At 36.7% G+C, this 14,198-nt stretch overlaps 1 protein-coding gene across 10 annotated transcripts in view; it reads right to left on the bottom strand.

The window, feature by feature from the left end:
- Gphn (gephyrin) overlaps positions 1-14,198 on the bottom strand; it is a 420,062-nt gene that overhangs the window by 310,617 nt on the left and 95,247 nt on the right. For all 10 annotated transcript variants that reach the window (XM_029484276.1, XM_029484280.1, XM_029484278.1 and 7 more), the window contains exon 2: positions 9,480-9,558. In XM_029484276.1, coding sequence (XP_029340136.1) covers positions 9,480-9,558 — 79 coding nt within the window. The remainder of the gene's footprint in view (positions 1-9,479; positions 9,559-14,198) is intronic.

Genomic DNA, 14,198 nt, shown 5'->3' with positions numbered 1-14,198 from the left:
GTAACCCAATCCCAAAAGAACTCACACAATATGTACTCACTGATAAGTGGATATTAGCCCAGAAACTTAGAATACCCAAGATATAAGATACAATTTGCAAAACACATGAAACTCAAGAAAAACGAAGACCAAAGTGTGGACACTTTGCCCCTTCTTAGAAATGGGAACAAAACAGCCATGGAAGGAGTTACAGAGACAAAGTTTGGAGCTGAGAGGAAAGGATAAACCATCTAGAGACTGCCATATCTGGGGATCCATCCCATAATCAGTTTCCAAAGCTGGCACCATTGCATACACTAGCAAGATTTTGCTGAATGGACCCAGATGCAGCTTCTCTTGTGAGACTATTCCAGGGCCTAACAAACACAGAACTGGATGCTCACAGTCATCTATTGGATGGATCACAGGGCCCCCAATGGAGGAGCTAGAGAAAGCTCCCAAGGAGCTAAAGGGATCTGCAACCCTATAGGTGGAAGAACAATATGAACTAACCAGTAACCCCCGGAGCTCGTGTCTCTAGCTTCATATGTATCAGAAGATGGCCTAGTAGGCCATCACTGGAAAGAGAGGCCCATTGGTCGTGCAAACTTTATATTCCTCAGTACAGGGGAATGCCAGGGCCAAGAAGTGGGAGTGGGTGGGTGGGGGGTAGGTGGGGGAGAAGGTGGGGGACTTTTGGGATACCATTGGAAATGTAAATGAAATAAATACCTAATTTAAATTTTTTTTCAATAAAAAAAGAAGGGGGAACAAAATACTCAAGGGAGGAAATACGCAGACAAGTGTGGAGCAGAGACTGAAGGAAAGGTCATCCAGAGTCTGTCCCACCTGGGGATCCATCCCATATACATATACCAAACCCAGACACTACTGTGGATGCCAAGAGGTGCTTGCTGACAGGAGCCTGATGTAGCTGTCTTCTGAGAGGCTCTGCCAGAGCCTGACAAATACAGAGGTAGATGCTAATAGCCAGCCATTGGACTGAGAATTGGGTCCCCAATTGAGGGGTTAGAGAAAGGACTGAAGGAGCAGAAGGGGTTTGCAACCCCATAGGAATAACAACATTGTCAACCAATCAGAGTCCCCACCCCCAGAGCTCCCAGGGACTAAACTCCAACTAAAGAGTACACATGGAGGGACCCAAGGCTCCAGCTGCATATGTAGGAGAGGATGGCCTTATCTGGTATCAATGGGAGGAGAGGCCCTTGGTGCATTGAAGGTTAGATGGCCCAGCATAGGGGAATACCAATGGGGGGAGGTGGGAGTGGGTGGGTGAGTAGGGGAGCACTCTCATAGAAGCAGGGGAGGGAGATCAGATAGGGGTTTTCCAGAGGGGAAACCAGGAAAGGGGATAACATTTGAAATATAAATAAATAAAATAGCCAATAAAAATAAGTAATTATAAGAGAAAAAACTCACAAAAATTTTTTAAAAATGTAGTTATGGGCAGAAATAAAGTTTGAGCAAGGCTTTATGACTAGTTATACAAATAAAAAATAAATAAACCAGTTTACCTTCTTATACTGATTTTTAAAAAAAGTTAGCACTTGTTTGCTAATTCAAGTTTGAGCCCCAGATCCCACAAAATAGCCCATAGCCAACTACAACTCCAGCAACAAGGGAACCAACATCCTCTTCTGGTTTCCATGAACAGCACACATATATATGGCACATACATGTACAATGCATACAAACACTCATGCAAATCAAACCAAATTATAAAAGAATTTTTAAAAAATTTTAAAATGACCAAGAGCAAGACAGCTGTAGTAAGTTTTCAGAATTAACAAAACTGTGGGTAGCAAAGTGAAAACTCAGTAATGTTTAATGTTGGTGCTAGAAAAACATTAATATTAAAAAAAACTGTCTACAGTAAAACAAAAATATAAAAGACAAAACTCTTCTATTTCATATAATAAACACTTTAAAGATACTTTGAAATTTCCTAAATAATTCATTAAACATGGTAACTAAATTTTAAGCTTTATGAGTATGCAGTGTGAGAATGTCCAGCTTCATGGGGAATAACTACTTCAGAAGATACTGTTTACCCTCTGCTGACTGACAGTTTTAAGAAATTCAATTCACCATAGCAACCTGTCTTAATACCAGCACATAAGCACAGTTTATATTTAGAGATGATTGCTTCCCAGAAAGCAATCCTGTCTTTCCTTCATATTTAATGTCATGATCCAAAGGGACCAAAATATCATTTAATCAGTGAGGCTACAGTGAGATGACAAGTATACTCAGGGGGACAAGGCAGTGTTCTAGAAATACCAAAAGAACAAACTTACCACCAAAATTGGTAAAACTCATGAATATATAAGCAAACACCATTTTTCATGTTTAAGAGATATATACAGAGAAATACAAGTATTTTGTCTAATTTTTGTTTAACATAAACTTAACATTGAATCATTCATAATATGTAAGATCAAAATATATATAATTAGTATGTTGTGCCCTCCACAGGTACCTCACTTAAATGATATACAGATATATATGCAGGCAAAAATGCATATGAAATAAATACATAAATTTCTAAAGATTTATAAAAGAAGTTCAAAACACAAATGGGATAACTGTTTTGTCTCAAGCACAGTGTACAGTTACAACTGTTTGGAAGTAAAAATAAATTAAGCTATATAAAGAATGCAACTGACAGAGAACACACATGGTATGTACTCACTGATAAAGGGATGTTAGCCCAGAAGCTCTGCCAGTGCCTGACAAATACGGAGGTGGATGCTTTCAGCCAACCATTGGATTGAACACAGGGGCCCCAATGGAGGAGTCAGAGAAAGGACTGAAGGAGCTGAAGGGGTTTGTAGCCCCATAGGAGGGACAATATGAACCAACCAGTAACCCCAGAGTTTACAGGGACTAAACCACCAACCAAAGAGTATACATGAACAGGGTTCCATACCCAAATAGTGCTGAGAGAGAGAAAGAGAGAGAGAGAGAGAGAGAGAGAGAGAGAGAGAGAGAGAGAGAGAGAGAGAGAGAGAGACNGAGACTCCCAGGAGTGCCCACAAGCCTGTGAGCCCAGGTAGGACCACCACTGCTACTAGGAGGAACCTGCCCAAAACCTTCAGGACACAGGAACTGAGGAAATGAAGGGGACAAGAGTCTTCCTATTTCTGTCTGTGCCTGGAGCTGGTCTTCTGCCACAGAGCTCCACACCCAAACAGCACCAGGAGAGAATAATCCTCCCAGAAGTGTGGACAGGTCTGTGAACAAAGGTAGAACCACCACTGCTGCTCAGACGAACCTGCCCGGAACCCTCAGGACACAGGAACTTGCCTGGGACAGGAGTCTTCCTGTTTCTATCTGCACCCAGAGCTGATCCTGTGCCACAGAGCTACATACACAAATACCACCAGGAAAGAGTTGATATCCCAGGAGTGCCTACACACTTGTGAGCACAGGTAAGACCACCACTTCTCTTTCAAATTCCTGGTCCAAGAGGGATGCTCCCAGAGTCATCAGAACACAGGATCAGGTATGGACAGAATCCTTCTGGTTTCTCTCTGCACCCCAGAGCTGAACATGTACCACAGCTCTCCATATCTAAATTCCTCCCGGAGAGAACTGGTCTTCCAGGAATGCTGACACACAGGCTTGCAGGATGAACCAGCCACAGTCAGAGACAGCAAGACCAGCTAACACAAGAGATAACCAGATGGCGAAAGGCAAGCGCAAGAACGTAAGGAGAACTTAAAAGGCTACTTGGGGTCAGAACCCAGTTCTCCAACCACAGCCAACCCTGGTTACCCCAACATACCAGAAAAGCAAGACTCTGACTTAAAATCACATCTCATGATGATGATAGAGGACATAAATAACTCCCTTAAAAAAACACAGGAGAACACAGGTAAACAGATAGAAGACCTTAAAGAGGAAACACAAAAATCCCTTAAAGAATTACAAGAAAACACAACAAACAGGTGAAGGAATTGAACAAAATCATTCAGGATCCAAAAATGCAAATAGGAACAATAAAGAAATCATATAGGTAGACAACCCTGGAGTTAGAAAACCTAGGAAAGAGATCAGGAGTCATAGACCCAAGCATCACCAACAGAATACAAGAGATAGAAGAGAGAATCTCAGGTGCAGAAGATACCATAGAACACATTGACACAACAGTCAAAGAAAATGAAAAATCCAAGAAGCTCCTAACTCAAAACATCCAGGAAATCCAGGACACAATGAGAAGACTAAACCTAAGGATAATAGTTATAGAAAAGAGTGAAGACTCCAAACTCAAAGGGCCAGTAAATATCTTCAACAAATATATAAAAGAAAACTTCCCTAACCTAAAGGAAGAGATGCACATGAACATACAAGAAGAAGCCTACAGAATGCCAAATAGATTGGACCAGAAAAGAAATTATTCCTGTCACATAATAATCAAAACACCAAATGCACTAAACAAAGAAAGAATATTAAAAGCAGGAAGAGAAAAACGTCAAGTAGCATATAAAGGAAGACCTATCAGAATTACACAAGACTTCTCACCAGAAACTATGAAAGCTAGAAGATCCAGGGCAGAATTCATACGGACCCTAAGAGAACATAAGTGCCAGCCCAAACTACTATAACCAGCAAACTCTTAATTACCATAGATAGAGAAGTCAAGATATTCCATGACAAAACCAAATTTACACATTATCTTTCCACAAATCCAGCCCTACAAAGGATAATAATGGGAAAACTCAAACACAAGGAGGGAAATTATACCCTAGAAAAAGCAAGAAAGTAATCCTTTAACAAACCTAAAAGAAGANNGCTACAAGAACAGAATCCCAACTCTAACAACAAAAATTCCACCTATAACAACAAAAATATCAGGAAGCAACAATCACTATTCCTTAATATCTCTAAACATCAATGGCCTCAATTCCCCAGTAAAAAGACATAGACAAAGAGACTGGATATGTAAACAGGACCCAGCATTTTGCTGCATACAGGAAATGCACCTCAGTGTCAAAGACAGACACTACTTCAGAGTATACGGCTGGAAAAAAAAAATCCAAACAAAGGGTCCCCCAAAACAAGCTGGAGTAGCCACTCTAAAATCAGATAAAAAGGACTTGCAACCAAAAGTCATCAAAATGATAAGTCATACGCATCAAAGGAAAAAATCTACCAAGAAGAACTCTCAATTCTGAACATTTATGCCACAAATATTAGGGTACCCCACATTCATAAAAGAAACTTTACTAAATCTCAAAACGCACATTGTGCCTCACACAATAATAGTGGGAGACTTCAACACCGCACTCTCATCAATGGACAGATCATGGAAACAAAAACTAAAGAGAGACACAGTGAAACTAACAGAAATTATGAACCAAATGTACTTAACAGATATCTATAGAATACTTTATCCTAAAACAAAAGAATATACCTTCTTCTCAGCACCTCATGGTACCTTCTTCAAAACTGACCATATAATGGATCACCAATAAAGCCTCAATAGGGATAAGAAGATTGAAATAATCCCATGCCTCCTATCAGATCACCATGGATTAAGGCTGGTCTTCAATAGCAACAAAATCAACAGAAATCCCACATACACAGGGATGCTGCACAATGCTCTACTCAATGATAGATAACTTAGTCAAGGAAGAAATTAAGAAAAAATTAAAGACAATTTAGAATTTAATAAAAATGAAGGCACAGCATACCCAAACTTATGGGATACAAAGAAAGCAGTGCCAAGAGGAAAACTCATAGCTCTGAGTGCCTCCAAAGAGAAACTGGAGAGAGCATACACTAGCAGCTTAACAGCACACCTGAAAGCTGCAGAACAAAAAGAAGCAAATACACCCAAGAGGAGTAGATGGCAGGAAATAATCAAACTCAGGGATGAAATCAACCAAGTAGAAACAAAAAGAAATATACAAAGAATCAGCAAAACCAGGAACTGGTTCTTTGAGAATCATCAACAAGATAGACAAACCCTTAGCCAGACTAACCAAAGGGCACAGATTCAGAATCCAAATTAACAAAATCAGAAATGAAAAGGCAGACATAATAACAGAAAATGAAGAAACTCCAATTTTTAAAAAATGGATCATATTATAAAAGGCTATATTCAACAAAATTGGAAAATCTGGATGAAATGGATAATTATCTAGACAGATACCAGGTACCAAAGTTAAATAAGGATCAGATAAACCATCTAAACAGTCCCATAACCCCTAAAGAAATAGAAGTAATCATTAAAAGCCTTCCAACCAAAAAAAGCCCAAGACCAGAGGGGTTTAGTGCAGAATTCTATCAGACCTTTAAGAAGACCTAATACCAATACTCTTCAAACTATTCCACAAAATAGAAACAGAAGGAACACAACACAATTCATTCTATAAAACCAAAATTATAATCATACCTAAAACAAAAAGACCCAACAAAGAAACAGAACTTCAGACCAATTTTACTTACAAATATTGATGTAAAATTACTCAATAAAATTCTCGCAAACCGAATTCAAGAACACATCAAAATGATCATCCAACATTATCAAGTAGGCTTCATCTCACGAGTGCATGGATAGTTCAATATACAGAAATTCATTAACGTAATCCACTATATAAACAAACTCACCTCCCCCCCAAAAACAAACAAACAAACAAACAAAGACAACCCCACATGATCATTTCATCATATGCTGAAAAAGCACTTGACAAAATTCAACACCCCTTCAGGATAAAAGTCTTGGAAAGATCAGGAATTCAAGGCCCATAACTAAATATAGTAAAAGCAATATACAGCAAAACACTAGCCAACATAAAACTAAATGGAGAGAAACTTGAAACAATCCCACTTAAAATCAGGGACTAGTCAAGGCTGCCCACTCTCTACCTACCTATTCAATATAGTACTGGAAGTCCTAGCCAGAGCAATTAGATAAGAAAAGGAGGCCAAAGGGATACAAATTGGAAAGGAAGAAGTAAAAATATCACTATTTGCAGATGATATGATAGTAAATTTAAGTTACCCCCAAAATTCCAGAGAACTTCTAAACTTGATAAACAACTTCAGCTAAGTGGCTGGATATAAAATTAACTGAAACAAATTGGTAGCCTTCCTATACTCAAAGGATAAAGAGGCTAACAAAGAAATTAGGGAAACGACACCCATCACAATTGTCACAAATAATATAAAATAACTTGGTGTGTATTTTGGTGCAACCAAGCAAGTAAAAGATCTGTATGACCTGAACTTCAAGTCTTTGAAGAAAGAAATCGAAGATCTCAGCAGATGAAAAGATCTCCCAGGCTCATGAATTGGCAGAATTAATATAGTAAAAATGGCCATCTTGCAAAAAGCAATCTACAGACATCAAAATTCCAACTCAATTCTTCATAGAGTTAGAAAGAGCAATTTGAAAAATATGGACCCCAATTGAGGGGTTAGAGAAAGGACTGAAAGAGCTGAAGGGGTTTGCAACCCCAAAGGAATAACAACAATATCAACCAACCAGAGCTCCCAGGGACTAAACCACCATCCAAAGAATATACATGGAAGGACCCATGGCTCCAGCTGCATATGTAGCACAGGATGGCCTTATCTGGCATCAATGGAAGGAGACCATTGATCCTGGCAAGGCTCAATGCCCCAGAATAGGGGAAGGCCAGGGTGGGGAGGTGGGAGTGGGTGAGTGAATGGGGTAGCAACCTCATAGAAGCAGGGTGGGATGGGGTTTTCCAGAGGGGAAACTGGGAAAGTGGATAACATTTGAAACATAAATAAATAAAATATTCAATTAGACAAAAACCAATATGTATTACTCTATTTAAAGACAGAAAAAGTTAAATTATTTCCCATGTAGTATAATTTCTTAATTGACTGAAAATAATTTACAGACAGATATGTTATTAATGGAAATATAACATCAAACTAAACTTAAGCCTTTTCACAGAATTGAGACACTAAAACTAAAAAGGCCTTATCATGTAATAGAATTTGACAAATTATATATATAGCACAGTACATAACATTAAATTTTTCCTCAGAAATAGAAGCCAAACTATGAAAATATTTATTTATTTATTTATTTAGAAATTTAGTATGCATACAAATTAGTTATTCAAACAGATACATTAATCAGCTAAAATAAGTGTCTAATCCTTCTTGGTTTTACTTTTAACACCTACAAAATGGAGATATACAAAAATCACCCTGAGAAAAAGAGACTATTAGATGTCACTTCATCTTAATCTTACCACAAGTCAAACTTTGCTCCCATGAATGGAAGTTAGAAACAAGACAAAATAATCCTGCCAGGTTTGGAATGTTCTCATATTTCTTTTGTACCATGGCATCCCTTCTTGACCATGTTCAAATAATAGTTCATCCAGTTCAGTGTAGTCCTGTAATTTGTTATAGCGAAATGGATGTAAAGTTGTGGACACATTATCTATGTCTCTATAATTTCAGGGTACTATCACATTAAATCTATAGTATGACATTGTCTCTTTGGGTTATGCTTTTTTGAACGTATTGTTAGATGAACATAAAATTCAAAAACGTAATGAAATTAAGAGATAATTAATTACATGTTAGAATTATAATAAAATATATGCTTATAAGAAATGGAATTGAAATGCAATGCAAACAACAAATAACAATTTAAAGAACAGGAAGGAACATAGTGGGTTTTGATCCATGACATTTAGGAGGCAGAGGCAAGAAGATCATGATTTGGAGGCAGGCTCAGGCTATAGATGACTTGCAAGCATCTTTTTTTTTTTTTTTTTTTTTGTTTTTTCGAGACAGGGTTTCTCTGTGTAGCCTTGGCTGGCCTGGAACTCACTTGTAGACCAGGCTGGACTCGAACTCAGAAATCCGCCTGCCTCTGCCTCGAGTGCTGGGATTAAAGGCATGCGCCACCACGCCCAGCTACTTGCAAGCATCTTAACAAACAAACAAACAAACAAACAAACAAAAAATACTAAAAGCCACAAAACTCCAAACTTGCTATGGTATGCAGTTTTCTAATATAGAAGGTTAAATGTGGTCTAATACATTTAAGTATATATAGTTATTACAAATATTTAAGATTTTTTAGGAATAAATAGTTATCATAAATGAGATATTCAAGAAACTTAAAATAGATGTAAGCAAATTTACATTCATCTCCACAAACAAATCAAATTAGTAAGTAATTCCTTTGACAACTATCTACTTCTACACTGCTGTTACCAGTTATGAATATTTTGAAAGTCAATTTTTCAGGATGACACCATCTTTCCTGAAGTTTGCTAAATTTTTTCATATAAATAAATATAAATACAAATGAAATATATATATATATATATATACACACACACACATATATGTTACATAAGATTTCACTATATGCAACATTACCAGAAAAAGTTAAAATTAGCTGTGAAAACTATTTTTTAAATAAACACAAAACTAAAAATTTAAATTATACTTGGTGATGGAAAACAAATACTCACAAAGAAGGATCTTGGACAAGATCTTTTAGATTTATCCCACTGCGGTCTTCTGCAAGATTCCTGAAGCAGCTATCACTCACTAAACAAGAAAAGGAGAAAGAAAAATTAATTTTTGATTATGTTTTATCATAGTTAGTTTTTGCTAAATGTAATTTTAAATAAAATTTATCCTTTATATTTCTTTCCTAAATATCAGCATTAATTTTTTTGCATTTTAACTTGAGAAAAACATGTTAATAATCAGCAGTATTTCAATAAAGCTAACATTTCAATGACAAGTAGCTAATTAAAACAGTGACCTTATATAAACATGACATATAAGGGAATTAAAATGAAGAAATTCTATTCTTACTTCTAGAAGATTAATTTACTGATACACAGTGGCAAAGCCCTGATACTACAATACCTAATATAAAAGAGACAATAACACTGCTATCCCTGCTATCACATTTGTTTGAAATAGGAGCGACCAATGAAAATAAAAAGAATAAAATGGACTAGTAGAATAGAAATAGCTTCTCTAGTAATTTCAATGTGTTGATTTCTTTTTTTATTTCCAAGAATTTTTACCATATGTTTTTTTATATGTGTACAAAAAAAAATCAAGAGATTATTTGGGCAAAGGAAAACCATTACAGCTCTTGAAAGAGGCCAGGTGGACAGACTAAAAGCTGTAACAGTTCAAACGATTGAGTTTTGGAGGACAATTGGCTTCTCCTCTGATTAATTTAGAATTAAAGTAATAGCACTTTTATGTCCATATTTACTGAACCACCCCATAGGTAATACTTAAATATAATAATTTACAAGTATGAGATGGAACATAAAGTTTCAACAACAATCAAGAGAAAAAACAAAAAATATATAGAAGATATAATTTACTTTTTAAATACGAGTCTAAAAAGTATAACAAAACAAAACAACTATTTAACATGAGGCAAAGAAAATTCTCACCATAGTCTAAAATGGAAAAGTTAAAAGAGAATTAAAATCTACCAAAGAAAACTATATAATTTTAGAAATAATATGTATAATATGTGAAATTAAGTAGTTGGTAGGTTTCATATCTACAAAACCTAACATTATTGAACTTAAAAAAGTCATCAGACAAATGTCTAAATGAAAAAGAACAAAGAAGAGATGAAAAGAACAAATTTTAATCATACAGGAATCAAACAGGGAGAGGAAAACAGTTGAGAAGAGAAGAAACACAATACTTTTAAGAAGAATTAAAAACTTCAGAAAATACTTAAAAATTGATTCAAAAGACTAAGTAGACTTAGAAGGAGTAGCAAATACCACACACAAAACAAGAGAGATCTACAATGAGTACTAAGAATGCCATGGGACATTCTTAGACGGAGTGACCACTATTTATGAATAACAAAATGAAGAAATTAGATAAACAACATCTTAAGTAAAGAGATATTAAATCAAGTATGTGCCATTATGCCTGGTTATATTATTTTTTATAAACCCAATGTGGTAAGATGATATTTCATTTATATTTCCACCATGTGGTTCATGCTACTGAGCATTTTTCCATGAATTTGTTATCCTTTTGAGAAATGTTTATTCATATTATTATTCCACCTTATTTTGTATGGGTAGAGTGGGGAAGACACATATCACATATGACCTAGTCAGAGAGTAACTTGCCAGATTGCATTTTCTTTTTCCACTATGTAGGTTCTAGAAATCAAACTCAGGTCACTGACATGGTAGCTAGCACCTCTATACAGAGATACGTCACCAGCCCTATTTAACCATTGTTAGATTATTACAGGGAGCTGTCATTGTAATGTTAAGTATCTATTATTATTCTAAATATCTTCTAAATAATTAAAATGATTAATACAATGAGACAACAAATTGGGTAAATTATATAGACGTTTATATACATTTAAAATCATTGTGTATGTGTATCTGTGTGGTATATGCATATGTGCATTTAGCAGTCAGAGGTCAATATCTGTGTATTCTTTTAATACTCTCAGCCTTACCTATTTTTTGTTTTGGTTTGTTTTATGTTTTTTGAGACAGGCTTTCTCTGGGTAGCTCTGGCTTTCCTGGGACCAGGAACTCAAGAGATCCACCTGCTGCTGCTCTCAAGTGCTAGGGTAAAGGTGTGCTACACTAGTGGGCAAGCACTTCTCTCTGCCTCCAAGGAGCTGAAATTACAGACACTTGTAACCATGTCTTGCTCTTTAAATGGGTGTCTGGGGATACAAATGCAGACTCACATTCATGTGTGGAAAGTATTGTACCAACTGTCTTGAGGTTTCTACTACTGTGACAAAACACCATGATAAAAACTAACTTGGGGAGAAAAGTTTGCTTCATCTTTTGTATCCACAGCACAGTCCATCACAGAAAAATAAGGGCAGAAGCCTAGAGTCAGAAACTAATGCTGAGACCATGAACATACTTACTGGCTTGTAGAGGAATTTTAATCAAGCAACATGGCTACATTGGCAAGGGATCACATCCACAGACCTTGTAGGTCTATGTGATCCAGCCAAATTGACACACCTTTTATCCTTCTGGCTGGAATACAGACATATCTTTAGTATACACCTTTAGTTCCAAACAATAAAGGTAAAGTTAGTCGTAGATGGAAGCAGCCATCTTTAAAAGTGACTTCTAATAGTGGGGAGACAAAGTTATGAATCAGGAATATTTGACAGAATGAGATAGACGCTCAACACAAAAGAGAAAAATCACAGAAAAGAGAGGCAACTAAGAGGGCAGTGAGTTCAACTACTTCAGTGCAGGTCAGCAGAGGCAGTTGGAGTCAGAGAATAAGGAGCCAAAAAATGAGAACAAATTGCCAGGGTTAGTTTGAGGCCAAGCAGAGCAATTCAGTGAGAAGCTGAGAGAAGCCAGATTGAATCAGTCAGCTTGGAGAGAAGTGTGAGCCAGAACAGCTGAGTTGAACCAGCAAGCTAGAGTTCAGAAAGAACTAGAAAGGGTGAGCTTATTGAGCAGCAAGCCTCTAAGATGACTATTACATCAGATGAATAAGTTACTTTTACACTGCTTTGCTCTCCAAGGCTTGCTCAGCCTGCTTTCTTATAACAACCAGGACCACCAGTCCAGGTAAGGCACTACCACAGTGAACTTTCCCCTCCACATAAGTCATTAATTAAAAGAAAAAAAAAAAAGACCATAGGCATGTCTATAGACCAATCTGGTAGGGGCATTTAAAAAAAAAAAATTAAGTTTCCTCTTCCCAAATGACTCTAGCTTGTGTCAACTTGGCATTAAAGTAGCCAGAACATTAATTGTGCTATTATCTCGGGACAGGTATTAATAACCCATAAAAGGGATTTCTTGTTTAATATTGAATGTGTTGAGAATCTCTGGAGTTGGGAAAAGATTTCTTAATATTATGTAGGTTGTCTTTTACTCGTTTAATTGTATGCTTAGGAAGAAGTGTTTTTGATGTTGTTGTTTTGAGCTTGATATTATTCCATTTACCAATTTTTGATTTTGTTTCTTGTACTTTGGGGGACCTATGCAGGGAATCATTCACCTGTACAAATATCTTAAAATATTTCCCTGTTTTTTACCTGAAATTCCAATTTCTCTATTCTTATAGTCTAATACCCCTTGACTAGGGAATGGCATTAGACTCTACGGTGACCATGGTGGGCTGGGTCATCTTACTTGATAAAGTAACTTAAGATAATTCACAACAGACAGGCCTACAAGCCAAACCAATGTAGTCAACCTAGGCAATCCCTCCTCGTCACTCGTTTCCTAAAAGACTCTAGGTTGCCTTAACTTGACAATTAAAGTTAACTGATAAAGGTAAGGGTTGATCTATATTTTGAATATTTTTTTCAGTGGTAGTTCCCCTGGATATTCTTTAAAATAATACTTTTGTTTGTTTTTTATTTTTGTTGAAATCTACGTCAAATTTATTCATTGGTAATTAAATATGCTAAGATTTCTAACACAAGAGCTTCTTTTTAAAAAAAAAAGGAATTTTTCTTTTTTTTCTTTTCTTTTTTTTATTAATTAGGTATTTTCTTCATTTACATTTCCAATGCTACCCCATAAGTTTCCCAAACGCTCCCCCCCACTACCCCCCCAATCCCACTTCTTGGTCCTGGCATTCCCCTGTACTGAGGCATATAAAATTTGCACAGCCAATGGGCTTCTCTTTCCACTGAGGGCCAACCAGGCCATCCTCTGATACATATGCAGTTAGAGACACAAGCTCCTGGGGGTACTGGTTAGTTCATATTGTTGTTCCACCTATAGGGTTGCAGATCCCTTTAGATCCTTGATTACTTTCTCTAACTCCTCCATTGGGAGCCCTGTGATCTATCCAATAGCTGACTGTGAGCACCCACTTCTGTGTTTGCTAGGCCCCGGCATAGTCTCACAGGAGACAGCTATATCTAGGTCCTTTCAGCAAAATCTTGCAAGTACATGCAATGCTGTCAGCATTTGGAAGCTGATTGTGGGATGGATCCCTGGATATGGCAGTCTCTAGATGGTCAATCTTTTCATCTCAGCTCCAAACTTTGTCTCTGTAATTCCTTCCATGAGTGTTTTGTTCCCAATTCTAAGGGGAAAAGTGTCCACACTTTGGTCTTCGTTCTTCTTGAGTTTCATGTGTTTAGCAAATTGTATCTTAAATCTTGGGTATTCTAAGTTTCTGGGCTAATATCCACTTATCAGTGAGTACATATTGTGTGAGTTCTTTTG

The sequence above is a fragment of the Mus caroli genome, chromosome 12 (assembly GCF_900094665.2).
Source record: "Mus caroli chromosome 12, CAROLI_EIJ_v1.1, whole genome shotgun sequence".
In the NCBI taxonomy this organism is placed as follows: domain Eukaryota; kingdom Metazoa; phylum Chordata; class Mammalia; order Rodentia; family Muridae; genus Mus; species Mus caroli.
Note: the sequence above shows the minus strand (reverse complement) of the source record. Positions and strands in the feature narration are given on the sequence as shown.